The 21,211-nt window shown below is 39.9% G+C and overlaps 2 protein-coding genes across 3 annotated transcripts in view; both read right to left on the bottom strand.

Annotated features, from left to right (window-relative positions):
* Window positions 1-638, bottom strand: part of LOC134616951 (uncharacterized) — a 17,779-nt gene extending 17,141 nt beyond the window's left edge. Inside the window, exons 1-2 of one of the 2 annotated variants that reach the window (XM_063462070.1) lie at window positions 581-638; window positions 165-294 (exon numbers count right to left, since the gene is read on the bottom strand). In XM_063462070.1, the coding sequence (XP_063318140.1) occupies window positions 165-294 (130 nt within the window). In that variant the 5' untranslated portion in view covers window positions 581-638. The remainder of the gene's footprint in view (window positions 1-164; window positions 295-580) is intronic. The other variant, XM_063462071.1, reaches the window with a different exon arrangement.
* ccdc24 (coiled-coil domain containing 24) lies at window positions 400-21,211 on the bottom strand. The gene is given in 12 exon segments (XM_063460870.1): window positions 400-412; window positions 581-662; window positions 4,165-4,424; window positions 4,651-4,747; window positions 5,064-5,121; window positions 9,481-9,535; window positions 9,906-9,994; window positions 11,061-11,169; window positions 11,269-11,385; window positions 16,466-16,653; window positions 20,905-21,066; window positions 21,200-21,211. Coding segments are annotated over 12 exon segments (1,242 nt in total).

Below are 21,211 nucleotides of genomic sequence, written 5' to 3'. Positions count from 1 at the left end.
CTGAATCATCCAGGTAAGTAAATCCCAAAAGGTTGATTCTATTCATCTGCTTTTACATAAATGTGCTTCTATATTTTTGTTAACATGTTTGTTTGTTTTTTTAGTTTTTTGAGCAATGAAAAAGCTAAACTGAAAATCCCAGCTTTGCTTTTGAGCACTCTTACCAATGCTGTTTAAATCGTCTTCCGTCACACTATCCAGGAAATCTCTTTCATCTTTTACACCCATCTGAATAAACTGGTTGAAGTACGACTCCAGTCTGTGCTGCTCAAGTAGGTTGAAGATTGCACCCATCTACACAAAGACCAGTAGATTATAATAATATCTGTCTTCATTAAAAAAAAAAAAAAAGCAGTCTATAAACATATGCCTTTTGACAGGAGAGGCCAGATGTCTGAGTCATGATGTCCAGCTGCATACAGAAAGAGGAATGTTGACTAAGTGAATGCGCGGGACTTTCTTTTGCAACTGAAACTAACTACAACATTATCTTATAACTATTTCAGAGAAATATGTTGAAGTGCATTGCAGAGTGGTCTTAAGGAATTCTTGAAGTTAAAAAAAGAGAAGGAAATCTTACCTTGACCCAACTCCAAAGACCACGAAGAACAGCTGTGCAGTCCTAGTTGTAGTTGGAGGCGGGGTCTTTGTGAAACTGAAACCTAAGGAAACGAAACCAAGGAGGTGGGATGTCTCTAGTGAGCAGTGGAGAAATAGTTATTGTATTTGAAAATTTATTGACCTATATAGAGCATGGATTTCAGAAGAAGGGGGGGAAATAGAGGAGTTTCAAAATTTCCTGTATGCTGAATAAAAAACAAACATTGAGGACCCCAGGTTTGGTGGGATTGTTGATAAGACCTTTCTTTTTAAAAAGTTCAAGATGACTGACCTCAGCATTTGCCCTGCAAAGGTCCTTCCTATCTTGGTTGATAACACTGAAAATTTGAATATATTTTATGAAGGAGAGGTAATCTACAATTTTGAAACTGCATTTGACAGAGCATGTCAAATGCAAGTGCATAAATAACAGTTATAAATGATTGTCTAATGTTCCAGTTTCTTCCTTAGGCTATTTCTTTATGTTCACATTTCCTTATTCCTTCATTTTTTCATATATTTCCTAATGCCATTCTTAATGACTTTATATTGGTATTTATATACGTGGAAAAGGTCAGTCTAAAACAGGATTAGTCTGCAGGGGCAAGCCTTTTATGTATTTCATTATTTATTGAGTGCATTGACTTCTACTGCAAATACATCGTTTCCCTTCAAACCTATTCTGTACAAATGTCTTGAGTAACTCGTCATTTTTTCTATTTCATATTTTTGCAGGAAAATAATAAATAGGTGCAACAATTTATTGACACGTGCAAAGATGGAAGTACAGTATATAAAGCAAAAACAGAGAGCGTCCATCTCTAAAGAGTTTGAAATTCCAGATTTGGGATGACCACTTTTATTCTTTAACACAGCCTGACCTCTCTTAGACAAGCTTTCTTCTCATTCCTTTAAGTAGTCTTCAGGAATAGTTCACCAGGCTTCTTGAAGGACATTCAAAGTTCTTCTTTGGATCTTGGCTACCTATTATTCTGATCTCATGCTGATTCAATAATGTTGAAGTCTGGACTGTGGGGAGGCCAATCCATGACTGACAGTGTCCAATTGTTCATGTCGTGACGTTTTTACTGCACTGTCTGTGTTTGGGATCACTGTCGTACTAATAAACAAAGTCACTGGTGACCAGATGCTTTTCAGATGGCCTCTTGAGCACCAGCGCCCCTGGTATGCAACCCTCAAAGACTTTAAGTCTTTTATGTAAATAATCTACACGTGTGGGAGCCACAGAAACCTTAGAACCCCAGCTAAATGCTCGTGCAAACCATTTCTACAACCACCAAACACAACGAAAACAAGCGATGACTAAACTAGCAGTTACGTAATTTCACAAAAGTCCGCTAAACACACAACCGCGTCATGAACTCTCCCGACTTCATGTAAAAAGGAAAACAAAGCCTGGTTAGCTAGCTGAGCTCTCACCGATTCCAAAACATCAAGTTTCACCACACTGACCAAAATTCACTGAACCAGCCGCAAAAGAAGACCACAAAAACGCAAGCTTCCCATATACCCTAAGAGAAATTTCCTTACCGGACCGGTTTCCTCAGCTGTTTTTCACCGGTAGCCGACAGCTGCTGTAGCTCCTGATAGTGGCGGAGCTAACACGAGCCACTTCCATCATCCGCCATTTTAGGCCCAGTTATAGGGCCACGTGGGGTTTTGGTCTTGCAACTACTGATTGGTGGAAACCCCCTGCATGTGAACGTGTGGTTAATTCTTCAAAAATATATATAAAAAAATAATAATTTAAAAAAAGCAAAAACAACAACAACCATTTTCGGCATGTTAATGAAATTAAATATTTTTTGAAATTTAATAGCTAAAAAATTCATCTCAAATATGGTGTCCGAAGTGTCCCAAAATTGTAAAAACTGCACAACGCATTTATTTATTAAAAGTGCTGTCATTTTTCACTGTTTCACTTTAGAAGCATAAATCTTTGCACAGATGATATTTATATGTTGATTACTGATTTTCTGAACTAAAATCTGAACTAAAGCATATTTTAAGGTGTTATATGCTAAAAATGAGTTTGTAATTGCAGAGAAATACTCATTTTCATTTTTATTCATTTTGGGCATGTTATTTTGAGATGGAAGCTCAGAAAGTCCTCTGGGTAGGAACAGGATATTATATGGTCACTGTGTTTTATAGATGGCTCTTCACACTCACTGTTCTAACTATCTCCTGAGCTGCTCCATAATTATTGATGTTTTGAACCAAAAATTCCAAATCAGGATTCATCACTCCATAAGCTCTATTGCCACTGAGTTTTTGTCCAGTTTGTGTGTAATTTGGCATACAGCAGATTTTCTTTGCCATCCCTTCCTTAAGAATGGATTTTTGACAGCTACTCTTCCAATTTTCTCACATTTTTTAAGAACACACTGCACACCATGACAAGATATGGCACGTTTGCCACTAAAAACTTTTTGGAATCATATAGTTTGTACAAAAATCATATTTCATGTCAAACTGTGTTACCTCAACAAAAGAAATGATAACAGATTATGTGTTTTTGTTACAACTTGTATGAGCAAAGTACCTTAAATGAAAACACAGAGGGCATTCAATCCTAAATATATAAAGAAATGAGAGGTGACTCGAGACTTTTGCACCGTTATTATTATTTTTTGAATCCTTACATAAACAAAACATTTTTTGCAACTGTCAACTCATCCAGCTTGGAAATAAAAAGAGAAGGAAATAAATAACTAGAAGACACAGAATATCCATCAGAACTACAAGCCAACTTTATTTTTCCTTGTGACACACCATTCCCCTCAAGTAGTAGTCGTCTTTAAGTTGTTACTCTCGTAGGAGGCACTGGCTGATGAAACCTCTGAAGAAACTGGGGCTCTTCTGGTTCTTTTGGCTGACTTGTGCTTCCCCCTTGTGGTTTTTTTGAAGAGGTAAAAAAATGTTCATTAATCTTTGCTGGTGGTCGCTGACTGCATGCAGCTGAAGGATGAGAGGGGCAAAGTGTTGCACACTGGCCACCCAGGTTTTGTTGCTCTTTGCCATCATTCCTGAAGGCACCACTTAAATTTCTAGAAGTCTCACCATTGCTCTTCCTTCTGCATGTCTGTGCAGGAGTTCTCCGAGTTTCAGACATGACTGAATTCTCAGACATCTTCCTCCTGCTGTCAGCATATGACTGTGCTCTCGCTGATTCTAAATTGCCTTCACAGCTACTATCCTGCTGCCTGTTTTGAATACCTGATTTCCATTTCGCTGCCACAGATTGGTCAGTACTTTTGCTGCTGCAACTGCCTGCATTACAGAGACCGCTGGGAGCAGGAACAGGTGATGGGGTGATATTGATGTTTCTTGGCCTGTACGCTGGGCTGCTCTTTCTCTCCCTCTGCGGTGACCATTCACACTCTGTGCTTTGGCTGTGAATCCTGCAGTTTACTGATAAATGGGTTTTGTGGAGGGGTGAGTTTCTCTCAGATTTTACTTCAAAATTAGCAGTAGAATCCGGGGTCCTGCAGGAAAGACCAGCACTGTCTTGTTCTGGACAAAAACCGCACTGGTTATTACTTCTCATTATGTGGTCAGTGGTGAGGAGACCGTGTGTATGCCCAGATGTGTCAGCAGTGCTGCAGGTAGGTGTTTTGCTTGACTTATTAAAAGCTGATGTGACTCTATGCTGGCCGTGAGTCCTGGATGTTGACATCTTAGAGAGACGGGGTCTAGCTGGAGGCCTGGGAATAGGAGGGGACAGAGGAGGTGGATGCGGTCTTAGGACTGATGGAGGAGATAAAGTTTTCAGACTCTCTGAGCTTTGTGCTGCTGTCAGTCTGTGGAAAAGGAATCAGAAGTTCATGAATTAAGGGAATTTTCATTCACAATGACAACAAAAAGAAGCAGTTGAAGGTATTTTCTAAGATGGTGTTATAGGAAAAGTGTCATCGTGTTCACATTCAAAATATTTAATGGAATAAGAAGACAAAAACAAGCAATGAAAGTGAAGCAGCTATTTTAATATTAATTACATAGCTGTCAATAATAATAATGCATACTAACCTGAAACCTTTCTTTGCAGGCAAAGGGGACGAAGGTGAGAACAGAAAGGGGCTGAGCTCCAAATCCACTTGTATAGCTCCTCTAAGTTCTCTCAGGTCTACAAATATACAAACACAACATATCTGAGATATGAAATGGTCTCAAATATGATTAAAACTATTTTGAGATATTGTGATTATTAATTACAAACATTAATGTAAGTCCCTGTCAATCCTAACTAATCCCTGAACGCCTCCTTGTACTTATGAACTACCTGTTAATCAGCAGAAGAGAGACCCTGCATAGCTCACTTTTACATTCATAAATATGTCTTGGAATCAGTTTCAAATTGTAAACTCAAATAAAGACATAACGCGTGTTGGACAAAATATTTTGCCAGCAGATGGCAGCAAATGCCAAAAATGTGACTTAACCTGCAAGTGAAGGTTCAGATTTATGAAGTCCGCTGTGACACTTTTGTTTAATGTTTGCCTGCAAGAAACACAAAGCACAGGAGAAAAGAGAAACTTGAGAGCTCATGTTGACTGTGCAGTTCTACTCCTCATCGCAGCAGCATTTAGCATAATACTGTGGCACCAAACTAGGACACACTGGAAAAATAGGATATAAATGTATTAAACATGCTTAAGATGAGGCTTTGGAAATAGCAAAGGAACAGGGAAGAGGATAAAACTAACAGCGGGAGGAGAAGGAAAGGAATGTGTGTATGTGTGTAACCGCTAAACGATTGAGCAGCAGTGTTCCATCATAATTTGGCTTCAAACATCGATATCCATAGCAAATGAAAACCATAGTGCTCTGTGTGTTTGTGTGTGTCTGAAACTCACAAAACCAAAGACCTGATTGCAAAACGTGTCTTAATGTGCATGTGTTTGTTACCAGAGACTGGCACAGCCTCCTTCTCGTTTTAGAGCAACACAAATACTAAGAGTCTTTATAGACACCGCAGACTATTACACAAACACACACGCACGCGTGCGCACATGCACAAACACAGACATACCCACATAAACCCACAGGCCTGGAGACTGACAGATAAAGCACATACTCTGCCCTGTTCTCCCAGTGAGATTCAAACCCAAACCTTCCAGTATTGTCTTTCAGAGCGACAGACAAAGTATGTGCAGTGCCACTGACAAGGAAGTGACTGAAATCTAAAACAACTCTAAAGCGCACGCACTCCAAAAATAGCCTGTGTGGTCCATGTGGGGTTTGAACACATTACCACAGTGCAGACTTGGTGGTATTTTAGGAAAGGCTGTATGTTTTAGTGATTAATCTGATACATGAGAACCCAAATCCGCCTCTGCACGACGCACATTTACGGCAACTTCCTCGGCAGCTTAATCCTTCTACAAAATCCAGCTCAAAGCGGTATGACAGCCATCTTTTCATAACCTGAGGTGGTGGTTCTCCAAGATTTCTCTGTCAAGCTTGATCAAGCTGGTCAAGCAGTAAAAAAAAAAAAAAAAATACTTTCAGCATCCTGATGGAACACCTTATATAAGTTGGTTTTATCAAGGCTCAGTCACACTAGAGTAAAAATAGGCCAGCAATCTCCTTGTGACTACGAAAAACTGGTTGTCGCCTGGTGAATGCACTGAATTTCTTTCTCATTTGGCAAAAACAAGAAGTTGTAGTGAACGCTTTCAACAGCAAGCCCATTGCACCTTTGACAACCTGTCTACAAGCAAGCGTTGGGCGACTCAGACTGAGTGGAGTAACTCTCTTACAAATTGGTGAAGGTTTGCAAATACCTGTCATTTTTATAAATGCAGACAGATTGACAATACATCGCATTCAATTTCAGTCAGGTTGCACTGATGAGCTCAACTCCAGTGCCACTTTTCTTTTGCATTTGGTGGAGAAGCTACACCAGTTTAACCAGAACTGGATAGTTTAGATGTTTTTAGGATGACATATTAAGGCCATTTTTAATCACATTTTACACAGTAACTTTTATAAAGTCAGTATTGTCAGAAATGCATCACCATACAGAAGTAATAATACTCTAGCTGTTGCACTGTGATGTGCTCGTTTATCTCTGAGATGGGGCTATATTATGTTGATTTTAGAAGCCAGGTGTGTAGGGTGGGGTGTAAGGCAGCTTTGAGTTAGAGCAGGGCTGCTAGCAATTCAATAGAAAAAAACATGAATAAAATAAAGTAAAATAAAATGTAAGTTAAAAGCCAGCAGCACCTCTGATAGCACAAACAAAGATCAGTCCATCAGTTTAAATAAAAATCATATAAATCATGAAATCACTGGCAGACTCCAGTCCTATGACAGCAGTGAGTTAAAGCTGACTGCGATGTTTAGACTACATATCAGAGGCTCCACTGAGACGTACTCCTGTATTTATTATGAACAAATAAGTTTCAGTAATTTTGTGTAAAGCTCAAAGTGTAGCCAAAGTCAGACTGTGATGGAAGAGATCAATGACCTAATAAGTAATAAAGCTGTGAAGAGAGTCATGATGATGATTCCTAATTACCAGTTAGTGTCCATTCCTCTGGTTTAAAAAGAAAAAGTTCACTTATTAACAGATTATGTAAAATTGCGTGTAAACCTGTGCTGACAGAGCGGTCTTTACTTAAGGTACGTAAGGATGTTTTTTTTACATATTTTCTACAGCTCAAGTGTAATGGGATACTACGGTTTTATGCTCAATACACTCAAACAGGGATCAGTAGAGGTGTGTGTATACATGTGTGAGTTCCTCCTAACTACTGTCATTAAGAGTTGTTTGTTTGGTGCTGGCCCAAGTCACTATCTCTCCCTCCTGCTAAGAGAAAATGGGTCATTATGACTGTGTTTAGGACCATTTTATGATTGGCCGCTACATCCAGCACTAAAAAAGCAATTAGCTCATACTGTAACAATCCCTATATGCCTGATATGCCTTTGTTTAATAGCTGTTTTAAAAACAATATAATTTAACTGCACTGAATAACTCTAAATCAATAGAAACCTCAGCTGTGCGTGGTAAAAAGCTTACTGGCTGACAGGCGTAGCATTTAGAACATGTGGTTGATTACGTAAACAAGAAAAAGCCCCCCCAAAAATGTAGAAATTAAAAGCAGCCCTTGGAACAAAACAGGGGTTAACAATTATGATCTAAAACTGTGACTTGAACATTCAAATGTTTTCCTGATTAGCTCTGCCTCTCCATAACTTCTTCCAATTTGGAGCAGAATCTGAATTCCCCTTGAAAAACACACAGAAAGAGAATTGGTGATTTAAAGAAAAATATACACAAGTCTCTGAACTACTTCTAAAGCTTCACTGTCGATTCCTTTATGACCGCCTCAGATGTGGTGAGATTGTAGAATTGTTAATAAACTAACAAGTCACACAGAAGATCCTGAGGCCAGTGTAGAGTATCGCTCCAAGATCTGAAGCGCTCGCTCTTAATAAGGTAATGATGACTTGCACAATGTAAGGCCAACACGGTCCCCACATCTGTGACTGAACATGCACAGCGAGTTCATGCCAATCGCACATCAGACAGCAGACACTTGCTTAAGGAAACAATTTCCTTACTGGCACTGATCGCAATCTCTTTTAAATGAGATCTAAGACAGACAAAGAAAGTGGTTACAATTAACTTCCCACCGTCAGGCTCTTAAAGCTAACACATGCTTGGGTCACGTTTCCTCTTTATCTTTACTCTCCTACACGGGGTTTTACCTTGTCAACAATAAAAAGCTCAAAGAGGGTTTCAACATTGTGTATCTTTCCCGCTTTGTTTATCTTTTTAATGGCATCTTCGCCTCACAAGAGCGTTTGAGTAATTTAAGAAGCTGTTCGTGCTTCAGGCACAACAACACTTCATCCACTGCTGGGTCCTTGGAAACATGCAGTGAACTTGAGTGTCTGTTCTTTGCTTAGGTTTCTAATATTTCCAAGAGAAGCTGTTGGCAATGTAACACTTGTAGATGGTCAGACACAAAAGGAGTGTACAGAGAGATAACTTCCACATCTGGGCAGCAGAAAAGTCCTACATCTGACTAAACTCACTCTGTTTCTGTGATAACGTACATGTGTAGTTAGATCGAGTGGTCTGGGTTTTGTGTGTGTGTGTGTGTGTGTGTGTGTGTGTGTGTGTGTGTGTGTGTGTGTGTGTGTGTGTGTGTGTGCATGTGCGTGTGTGTGTGTGTGAAAATGTCTTTATATGCCGTTTGATTGATTGGGAGGAGATTGATCTTACTCTTGGCTGGAAAAATGGAAAATACAAGTTCAGACTGAGGCTTTGTAGGTAGGCAATTGTGAGCGTGCATGCATGTTGATTTGTGAAAATGTTCGCCTTGGCTGGGCTTCAGCGCCAAAAAGAGAATTAGCAGGACTGCCTAAGGGACTGAAACTAAGAGGGAAAAACATACCTTTTGTCTTTCAGGCTAAAAATATGCTGACGTACGAGGAAGTCAGTGTAATGGAAACGATGAACATGCATCAAACAACTCAAGCTCGAAAAATGCTAAATGCTAAAAATGCTATTTTGTATGTAGATTCTTTCTCTGTAGCTGAAGAAACTTTGGATGAAGGTAAACCCTCAGTTTGGGGATTAAGAGGAAAAATTACACCTGAAGAAAAACCCTACTCAACAGATTATGCTACATATTGATAAAGCACATATTATTCAGGCCTCACAGTCCTTCGCGATGCTCATAATTCGTGGATTGTTTTGATGTGTAAAATTCACAGCTGTTTTGGTGTAGTCACCTGTAAATAACTGTAGGATTTTCATCAGTGTTGCACTGGCAACTAACAAAAAAAAAGGTTGAGTAAGCATTCATTTGATAGGTGGCTGTTCCATCCTGATCTTCTTACCTTTAAATGCTTCACCAGTCTGGTCAGTTCTTCACATTCCCCTATTAGGACAGCTCTGCATGGATGGATAGACAGACAGACTGACAGATAAATATCAGTTTCAATAGGATGGAAAAGCACACACAGGCAGCGACAACAGAATAGGTGCACTGCTCAGAGTTTATCCTCTGCAGTTTTCATACGGTACAGAGGAAACAGTGTCCTATTTTTCTTTTCCCTCCCTATCTTTGCCCTTCTCCGGTTACATAACCGTAGTAGATTTTATTCACTTCTTTCAAATGAAAAAGAATCTTCTGCTGGCTCTGGTCGGGTCTGGGATCCATTTATTGACAATGGGGCCTTTTGTTCTGGTCTAGGCAGGAAATGGGAGAAAGAGAGAGAGGGAGGGAGGCGTTTTTCTAAGGTAGCTCCAGCGACTGCTTTGCCCCGTGGGCCTCAGAGTGAGGGGTGGAGGAAGGAACGGAGGGATGGAGCGTGAAGGAGGCAGGGCAATGACAAAAGCCACAGAGGAAGGCTGAGGGGGAAATTAAGGGGAAAATGAGAGGGCTCAGAGAAACTCTGACTTTCAGAGTTACAAAGACCAAATATGAATGAGTCAGTCACAAAAAAAATTATATGCAAGATGTGTCGCTGCTAGACTGTATTACAAAAACCAGGACAAGAGTTCATTCTTTAACTATTGTACCAGTGTGAACTGTGCTCTTTCCCAGTTTGGACCGCATGTATGCCCTTACGTTATTCCACTAAGTTGGGTGTGTATAGATGGTGCACTACAGGGTCATATATAAGGGGGTACGGAAAAAGATTTTAGGGGTCACAATAAACAAACAGAGCATACAGACTGGTTTGATTTCACAGAAGACTGATCGATACAACCGGTGCTTTCTCCGAACAACACAATCCAAATACCAATATGTTATATTGATACAAAAAAGTAATGAATGACAACACTGCAAGTGTTTTAAGTACAATAATAAAGGTTCTTTAAAGGAAGGTGTGATAATGTATTTGCTTATTAAAATCTGGATGTATTAGGGCAATACTGCCGGATTTGTAAATAAATTCTAATCATTCGACCCTGAAGGGCAGACTTTGTGGATTCACAGCAAGCACTGAGCCTCTTTTAAAAAAATCATTTCACTAGCATTAAAAGATTTTCTGTTGTTTTGTTTTTCTTTTAGCTCTGGAACTTTGAGAACTTGTGACATCAATGTTGCTTACTTACACATACCACAGATACCCAGCAACATTCAGCGTTGTTTCGAGCCTCAAGTTTCAGGTTTTGATGCCTTGCCCTCAGCTTCTTAGCTTTAACAGACTGTCACTAAGTCCATCTATCTGCTATTTGGTGCCAAGTATGGTGAAGACTGCTGCAGCTTCAAACAACAACCACATGTGAACACTTCAAATGACGCACAAACAGAAAAGCTGAGGGATTTAAAAACTTAACAAATAAAGGTCTGAAAGTAGTGCACATCTGTACATTCAGATGATAATATTCCCTTTGGTACAAATGACCCAGTTCAAAGTTGATTCAAATACTACTTTAAGGCTTTTAAAATCCTTAACATGGCTAAAACTCACCTGAGTCGATCAACCACTTGGTCTATCTCGGTGACATTAAGCTTTCCTCTCACTGCTTCGATCTCATCTTCAGCTCTGGACTGGACTGAACAGCGGGAGTCTGGCCTAAAGAGGGTCAGGTGGGAATTGAAGACAGAAGATTACAAGACTTGATCAAGTTCTGCATAATCTCAGTAAATTAAGCAAGCCTGGGCTCTTGCTAACCTGCTTCCACTGTCAGTATCTTCAGGGTTGGTGCAATTAGTGTAACATCTGTCTCGGTGGCCGAGGGCGTAGTTTAGAGTCTCAGGTTTGTACCGATGCAGGAGCTCCTCAACATCTCTAATACAAAAGAGCCACAGATTGAGCTTTTGCTTTTCTGCAGTTTTCCACAGTGGTTTAATCCTTTGCGTTGCCTAAAAGAGGCTGAAAATGTATCCAAGCACTTTGCACTTTTTCATATGATCTGCTAATGATTTCAGCGGCATTACAGCTACACTGCAGTAATACTGGTTGGAAAAGTGAGAAAAGTTGTGGTAGAATGTGCTGTTTGGTGTTAAGAATATAATGAAGCATAAGCATAAGTTCAGTAAGAAAGATCTGTAAGCACTCATCTGCACTGGTGGTTTTTGCCTGCCAGTCTATTCTTTGTATCAGTCCCACTTCCACAGGCTCTTAAAACTCTATGCTGACATCACTGTTCTAGTCCAATCATCTTCTTGCCTGCCAGCTTCAACCCAATCAGCTTCCAATCTGTTTAATTTAAACCTCAGTGCTCTTCTGTCATTCTCTCTTTCAGACTTTCATTCACGCAACCCACTTCTTCCCCATCTCCACAGCACCCGAGTCACTCAGAGCGCCATCCAAACATTCATCTTCACCATCACCACCCTCCAGGGGGTCCTGCCCTACTTCCTATCACTGGTGGGACGCTGTTCTGCTATGATGGGTCTTTGAAATCTAATTGCCAAATAGCTTAACTGAATTCTGTATATCAATAAATCATGTTCTGCTACTCCAAATGATCTCTTCTTATTGAATTAAAATTTTAAAACATGTCCACAGGTTATCTTTAAAAAGCATATATATCTCAAAGCAGAAAGGTTATACAGCAGCAGCATTAAATCTTCTTCACTCATGGAGAAAGCCAAACCACAGGGGCAGCTGCAGGTGAGGTGGCTCTCTGTCTGGTCCGTTCTGCTTAATTTCACAGTCACTGCGCGATAGAAAATGCATGTTTTTATGCGAATCTGGCAACGATATGCATCTATGTGTGTTTGTGTATGTGTAAGAGATTGAATGGTAGGAACATCAGGACCACACAGGAGGAAGCCTACAAGATAAATCAGTCAGCTTTACAAGGCACACACCCACACCCACCCCCACAGCCTCATACAAACGACTCAAACACAGAAAAATGCAGCACCGACTGCGTCAGCAACTATTGCTGAAACCAGTCGTGTCAGGTAAATGTCTAGTAAACCTTTTTTTTTTTTTTTTTTTTAAAGGTACAAAAATTTTGTATGAGAGGTCCACACCTTGATGTATGGATTCTCAATTTTAACGCCAACAGAGCATGTTAAATTAAACAGATGGTTGTCGAGCTCTACAGTGAAAGTGGTATCAGCGAGAAGTGTGTGTTAGGCTTATTCCTGAAAGCCATTCAGCCGATATGCACTTGGGACTTAGCCTAATTGAACGATCAAAGACCTGGATCACACACACAGTACCATGCATCAAGGTCAACAACTACACAGAAGCCAACTTCAAAGAGAAAAGGCGATTTGTGCTGGCACAGTCTGTGTGGCACCAATGCCTTTTTTTGGCACTATTCCCTCCCAGCCAATAACAATAGGCTTCGTTTCTCGGTCTGAATGGTACTTTTTATAATCCATTTACATCCAAACTAGAGCACTTTACAAGAGTGACTTGTGTTGTGCAAGTGAGCGAGGCTTCAGTTTGTGTCTTGCTCAGTGACACGTTAATAAGACACTGTGCTGTTCTGGGCATCAGACCTGTAGCCTTATGGATATTGGATTGTCAGCTTAAACATCAGGCCTTGCTACCATCTGTAAAAAAAAATCCCTTTAAGATTGCTTCAAAATAAATCCCTGTCAACTGAGCTGTCATAACACGCACCAGTGTAACATTTTATATTTCTTTTGATCCACGGACTACATTCAGTAGGAGACTGTGGAGGGGGAAGTCTTAAATAAAAAAATTTAAAAACAGCCAGTCAGCGGAGGGCAGTGCTGGTCTGTTGGTTAACTTTGATCAAGACTGAAATATTTCTCAACTAATGGATGAATGAATTCGAGCATGGTGCTGTAATAGGATGTCACCGCTGCAACAGTTAGTCAGTTTGTGAAATATCTTCCCTCCTAGATATTCCACCATCAACTGTAAGTAGTATTACAGCAAAGTGGAAGCGTTTAGGAGCCACAGCAACTCGCCCATGAAGTGAATGACCATGTAAAGTTGCAGAGCGGGGTCGCTGAGTGCTGAGGTGTATAGTGAGTAAAAGTCGCCAACTCTCTGCTGACTCTGTAACTGCAGAGCTCTGAACCTCCTCACAATCACAATCTAACATGTGCTGGAAGCACACAAACTTTCAGTACACAAACTGTGTGCTGGAAGCCTCATGGCACTGGTTTCTAGGCTTTACATTACCAAGCACAATGTTAGCATTGAAATGGAGTTATTTTATTGTATTTTTGCACAACTCTGTTGCTTGCGAAGCTCGCACACAAGAATTTCACTTGCATGTACTGTACCAGTGTACCTGAACATGTGATGTGACAATAAAAGTGATTTGATTTTGATTTGATTTGAGTGGTGTGCAGGATGCGGCCACTGAGCTTGAGAGCAGTGGAAATGTGTTCTGTGAAGTGGTGAAATCACACATTTCTATCAGGCAGCATGTAATGCCAAAAAAAACTTTACCTGCCTGACTGTAAAGTTTGGTGGAGAAGGAGTGGGTTTAATACTAGTTTCATGTTCATATTGAAAACACGATGTACAGTAGTCATTTTCATAATTTCATATGGTCGGGATATAAATACCTTTAATTGGGTTGTTTTTCTGGAGCTGTGCTGAGGCCTTTAGTTCCAGTAAAGGAAATTTTTAATGCTTCAGACATCTTGGACAATTCTATGCTTCCAGCTTTAACAGTTTGGGAAAGGCCATTTTCCGCCCCAGCATGCTCCAGTGCACAAAGTAACATCCATGGTTGGATGAGTTTTGTGTGGAAGAACTTGATTGGCCTGCACAGAACCCTGACCTCAATCCTAACAAGCACCTTTAGGATGAACTGGAACCAAGACTGAACCAGGCTGTGTTGAACAGTACTTTTCTGGATAAATGGCAAAAACTCGGACACATTCCAAAATCTCATTGAAAACCTTCTCAGAAGAGTGGAAGGTGTTATAGCAGCAACAGGGAGACCAAAGCCATATTAATGCCTTTGGATTAACAACTGTAGGTGGCCCAGTACTTTGACCATATAGCGTAGACTTTATACAGAGTTTAATTCGTCTAATCAAATATCTGCAAATTATTCAACTTCTTGTGTATGTCAACTGTGTGCCAATCACACATAGACAGCAAAGAGGTGATAAAACAGTAAAAGTCAGATTTTAATACCTATTTCCATGGTGCAATTTTAACTACTAAACACACAAAATAAGGACTTTTCTAACATTTATTTCTTTGGATTTGGGAAATGTCAGTATTTATGGCATTTTTACCAATTGAAAGACACGATTAATAAAAACAAACAAACAAAAAATATTAGATCAACCCATAATTTATACCCACAAATAGCCCAAACGCAAATAACTATATTTAAAAAGACAAAAAAAAAAGACAACCTGATTGCCACCCAGTCTGCGCTGTTAGTGCAGACTGGGTGGCAATCAGGCTGGACTGGTGATACTTATACTGTTAACAGGGCAGGCCTTTGCTGGTGTCTTTCTTAAGGTGTCTTTATGGGTCTTTTTTAATTACCACACCAAGTAAACTTTATTTACTTTTAAAGTAAACTTCTTAAACTTCTTAATCCTTTCATCAAGTCCAAGTTAAAGCCTAAATTTCTGATTATTGGCTTTTCACGACTTTTTAAAGGTCCACAGAAACCCACAGAATAAAAAGCTGCCTCCAGCCTACAACAGGCTGCACAAATTGACAGGCAATAAATGGTAAGCCACAAAGCGGAGAGCAATCCATCTTATGTCCTAAAAGGCCTCAGCAAAACCAGAGAAGTCATGCGGCAGCATTCCTGGCTGCAAACAGCAAGTTGCTGGGGTAGTTGCTACCTTAAACATACATAGTCTCAGTCTCTCACACACACCTCCCTACAAAGCCATTATGTCTTAATGTGAGAATGCAGGGCAGTGCTGGTAACTAATATTGCTCTGCCAATGGTTTTATGACATTCTCCAGAGTATTTTAATGCATGTCATTAAATTGCCAGTTGCTACAAGCTTATCTCTGACCTGCATTGTACGATTAGCTGTAAAACTTTTTTAAAAAGATGAAAAAACAGGAATTAGGAAGTTTTATTACTACTTCTTGAGAAGCTTATAACTCCCTGATGACATATAAAGGAGATATAGACTACTAAGCCTCAAAGCTGTCTCCCTGAGAGCCCTTCACTGGATCTCAATCAGCCTTTCTTTTTCTTCAAAGTTGTTGCAATTCTATACTAACTTTTCACAAGATTTTGAAGAGGAGTATTTGGCTCCCATTTAAAGTAAAACATATCTGCAATTCGACAGAGCTTGCACTGAGTGCGAGTCTAGTGTTTGCAGTTATCTATCACTGTGTCTCGCTCCTATAATTGTCCTATTGTTCCTCAATTCCCACACCAGTTCCCGTCTCCAAAAACCTTTGTCCTTCTGCTTTCCCATGCCATTTGTAACCGACATGGGAACACAAAATAGCATTTTATGGTACTTTTTGTCAGGAGGGAGAAATGACGTAAAACGTGTGAGACCATGGTCTTAACTCATCTGATCAGCCCACCTAATGGCTGGTAAATAAAGGAAAGACATAAACGATCAGGGGAAAGAAAGAAATGTATAAAATGGGCATAAAAAGTCAGGATAAAAAAAAAACTAATAAAAGGTTTTAATTTCTTAAGAAAATGTTCAGTGTATTGTCACTTAGTCCTGGGACAGACTGGTGACCTGACCAGGGTGTACCCTCACATCTCACCCTATGATAGATGGGACAGGCTCTAGTTAGAGTGGATAGATGGTGATATTATCAAGATAACAAATCAAGTTATTCTCCAAACTTTGAAGTGCATTTCAAGGCTGTAGCAGAGACTGGTGTAGCAGAGACTGATGAATAAAAGCGCCATAACTAATTCATTAGGCATATCCAGCAGTGTTGATCTGAGTATGTGAGATGTTACACCTACCTTCCTGCCCTGCTGGCTTTCTCTCTGAGAGTCTGTAGTAACATCTTGACCTCAGCTCTCAAAAGCTCTTTCACAGCAGGGGGGTCAACTAGAGGGGCACCCTGCAGACGTGGGAGCGGGGTCGCTGCCCCACCGCCGTGCTTTCCACTTCGCTGGTTCTCCTGCCACATCTTGTGCCACATCTCTGCCTGCAAAAGGTACCACAGTGAGACAAGTGTTTAAAAAGTCCCACATTTACTCATATCTACATGGAAATGTAATTGGTGCAAAATACAAGTGTGCAGGGAAAATTACCATGAGAATTATGAAACGCCCCTCGGCCTATTTTGTTACCACTGTGCATAAGTTAGTAAATCAATTTCATTTTGAAACAACAGGTTTGTGAAATCTAGTTACAATCTGCATACTGCAACACGCCCACACCCACCTGGAGGTGAAGCAGAGAAGGTGATGACAATGATGTAAGACAGAAGCCTGCATAGCTAATAGGCTGGAAAGCAGAAGAAAACTGAAATAACAGAGGCTCACAAGTGGCAGAATTCAAAAAAGGTTGGACATGAAAGTTGAAATGAAAAAGACCACCAAAAAAAAAAAAAACATGTGGAGGGAAAAAAATCCAAGTGAAAAATCCTCATTTTTAATGAAAGCTATTGTAATTATTATTATTATTATTATTATTATTATTATTATTATCATTATTATTATTATTATTAGTAGTAGTAGTAGTAGTAGTAGTAATTTTAAAGACTTGTGTTTAAATTACCTTAATTTGTTCTTAGGTCAAATTCAGGTAGGATAATACTGATAAATCACATTTGAGCATGAAATATTCATACACACAATTTATGCACAGATTTGTAAATTGGCTGGTTATTAGTTGAGTCCACATGGAGTATGCTCCAGATACTGACTTTGTTGGCAAGCTTCCTGCCTAAGGATGATTGGAAGGCAATTCTTTTAACAATAACAGTTATTTCAGGTCAGCAATATGAAAGCAATGTATGAAAAAGATAAACTGTGAGAAGAGTAAGCCATAATTCTATACTGATTCATATGAAAATAACAGCATAGCGTTTGTATTCATAGAACTATTAAGATTGAAAGCAGTGGTTAACAAATACAAAAAATATCCTGCTAGTTACTTTAAAGGTAATCTACTAGTATTTACTCAATGTAAGGATACAAGTAGTTTCCCTTACAGTGACTCAGAAGTTCTACACTGAAAAAAGAATCTGTTAAACTGAGGGACAGATAAATATTTCCACTGACAGTGCAAATACTAAATACTACAAGGAGCAGACATTTTCTTGGCTGTCACTGATGCAAGAAGAGCTTGTTTACTGTAAACTGTTGTGCACAGTTGACAGTCTTCTTGGAACAGGAAGAAATACAACTTCTACATCCACAGGGACAAAGGAGAAAAAATCGATATAAATCTGAAAACGACATACACTGTTAGCATGCTTTCACACCACACTGGCTACTATATGTCTTGGGCTGTAAATTAGACAAACAGCTCTGTTCATTTTGAGGCCAAGAACCTTTTTATTCTTTGTAGCGCATGTGAATGCTCGTGCCTCAGTGAAGTCTGGATCCCATTAGCACCTCGACACCTGTTGCTTGCCAATCATTTCTGTCATGTTGCAAAGACTTTACTTCAAAAGAAGGATATTAAACATAGCACTTCTGGTCTTTGCATGTGTATGTGTGTGTGTGCACATCCTCTCGTAACGCCAGCATTTACACCCTATCATGGTGAACACATACAAACACACTAGCTTCCGCCATGTGCCTTTAGGTGTTGAGGTGTTTATATTAAAGGATTCATGGCTCACTGGCTAATGAGTTGTCCCTGGATGTTTTTCCCTTTTTCCTCAGCAGTTAGGGTGCCAATCTCATCCAAGTGCTATTTCAAGGGAACACCGGTGAAACGTTTCAGTTATGCTGAACTACTTAAATTGGGTTTTTGAAAATATTTAACTTTGGGGATGGATTTCCTTCAGCTTAAAGAGAGAAAGACAGAGTGAAAGTGAGTGTTCAGAGAGAGATCGGGCCTTATAGGGAGAGTCTAATATTTTCTCTGATCCTGCCGCCTTAGACAATGAGGGCCTTGATGGAGGGAGGAATGGCAGCGCTGAGGAATGGAGGAGACACCTGCAGATCTGCTATTACTTTTCACAGTGGCTCACTGAGGAATGGAAGCCATTATGTGGCTGCAAGAGAAACATAGACAGAAAAGAGAAAGAAAAGACATATAGAGAGCCGTGGAGAGAAAAATGAAAGTGATCCATCCTAAAGTAAATGTAACGACTGAATCAAAACCTGAATGTACTTGTGTGACAGTCAGATAAGGCCCTCTCTGCTCCATTTTTCCTGAAAAATTCTCAGAGCTTTTAGCCTCAAGTCTGTTATTCCACCTGGAGGCTTTACAGTCAGACACACTGAACTGTAGATGAAGAAATATCAGAGCAATACTCAAAGTCACACACACATACACGTGCAAGCGTACAGGCGCACAATCATAAGCTGACGCACACATACACACAGTCGAGTCAAATTATATGTAGCTAACAGTCTTATCACCAGTTGAGGATTAGCCTCTTTAACCCTGTTATACCGACCCCCTGAGTGACTCAGCTTACTGAGCTTCTTTCTGTGTGTACATAGTGTGTGTGTGGGGTTGTGCATATGCTGAATTATTTTGCAGTAGTGAGAAGGAATACCTGCATGCCGTACAGTTGTCATGTGTGGATTTCACATAGAAACTGCTACAAATATTATATGTGGTAAGAATCTACATGGCAGGCCTCGAGAGCCGAGTTAAACTACATCCAGGTGGTTTCTTTTTCTTTTTTTTGTGTAAGCAGTGACTGAACCATTGGGGCACGGCATGGAAAGGAGGGCTGACCAACACATGGAAAGATTTTAGTACTAAACAAGCAGAAGAAAGAAGCTGGTAAAGAGTAAATGGTCTGCATTTAGTAGTGGCTTTTAACCTCAGAGGCTCTACAAAGCATTTGCAGTGTTTCTCATTCATTCATTAACACACACCAAATGGTGGCAGAGCTGCCACTGCAAGGTGTTTGGGTTCACTGTCTTGCTCAGTTACACCTCAGAAACTGGAGGAGGCCAGACAATAAACAGCCAAGCATGCTGAGTCAAAAAGGTAGGACAGTGGCAAAACAAAGAAGGAAGACAGGAGGGGAGATGGAGGGTAAGAGACTCATATTGTGAGAAATTTCTGTCCCTCAGAAGGTGGTGAAAAGAAAGCCTCCAAACTTGGTCTTAAGTGCAGAAGCACGACTGTCTGTCTGAGGTCTGTCATTTGAGTGTTTCAGCTTTCACTTATTTCTTTAGTCAGCTGATCATAGATCATTCATTAGAAATTATTTTTACAGTTCTTTATTTTTCTTTATATTTTCTTTATTGAGGTGTTTGGTTGTTTTTTAGGGAAAAAGAAGACATATGATGGCCTGACTTTGCACTTTTTTTGGAAGGTACACTGATCCCTTATTTCCCAAGCGTCACCACAGTGAATGGATCCACGAGTTGATTTGACACAGGTTTTATCCATCTCATGGAGTGCACTGCTGTCTCAAATCAGGGGTCTACATGTCTGAGGCAAAAATGTCCACAGAGCCAGATGCACTTATTAGAAAAAAAAAATGCTTTTTAACAATTCATTATTTGAGAAAGAAAAAAGGACAGACAATAGAAATATGTTTTACCACGGCTTTGGTTCAATGGTTGTATCACATCAAGCCACAGTACGAAAGCTAGAATAAGATATTTCAATTTGAATAAATATATAATTACATTTCTCAGTTCTTCACAGTTTTTTATTAATGAGTATCAGGAAGTCACAGTTTCTTCCCTGACATGTTTCACTTTGACTCTTCTCAAAACTTTTCCTCTTTTAATGAACATTTTCACCTCAGTCTTGATTTTAAATGTGCTTGTTTAATGAGTTGTGAGCCATTTCAAGTCCCTGTAGGTCTGAGAGTTTAGCTGCTCTGGAATAAATATTGAAGTCTGTCTGGCTCACATTTGGATCTCATTGTGGCGCCGTGCCAGCTAACCCACATTTCACTTTTATTATGGAGTCTGGGAATTGTAAGTAATGAATATATGCAGCAAAACTAACCTACTTACACAGCCTTAAACCAGAGTCCTTAAATTGTTTGGCTAGGAATGCTTAGCTGAGCAATTTTTTGATTTGCTTCTGCCCAAAAGGAAATTCTTGCAGAAGATGTGGTAGTACTTTTGTTAAATCCTGCTAGAAACAGACCCAGCGTGAATTCCTCGAAGAAATAAAACCATATGAATGATGAAACAATCTGCTGACTGTGAAGAGGGACCTTCCAACTTATAAACCAGGTGTTGTGGTACTGTATGCAGACAGAAGACATCAAACACTGGGGTTATAAAACTTCTCTCACCTCAGTGCGCATGTCCGTGTACACATCTACCAAGGAATGGCCCAGTGCGGTGTAGATCTTTGGCAGCTCTGACTCAGAAACATGTTCAGCGATCAGGCCCCATAGGGACTGGCCAGGGCCCCAGACCTGGCTTTCATCAGGTGACTGCATGTGAATGGCAATCTAAGAGTGAAGAATACAAATTATTGTGGAACATAACAACATACACTGGTGTGAAAAGGTATTTGCCCCCTTCCTGATTTCTTTTATACCCCCCATATTTGTAATATTTAAATGTTCCGGGTAACCAATGTACAGTCAGGTCCAT

This window comes from Pelmatolapia mariae, linkage group LG18 (assembly GCF_036321145.2).
Source record: "Pelmatolapia mariae isolate MD_Pm_ZW linkage group LG18, Pm_UMD_F_2, whole genome shotgun sequence".
Taxonomy (NCBI): Eukaryota; Metazoa; Chordata; class Actinopteri; order Cichliformes; family Cichlidae; genus Pelmatolapia; species Pelmatolapia mariae.
This window is presented reverse-complemented; position numbering and strand designations above follow the sequence as displayed.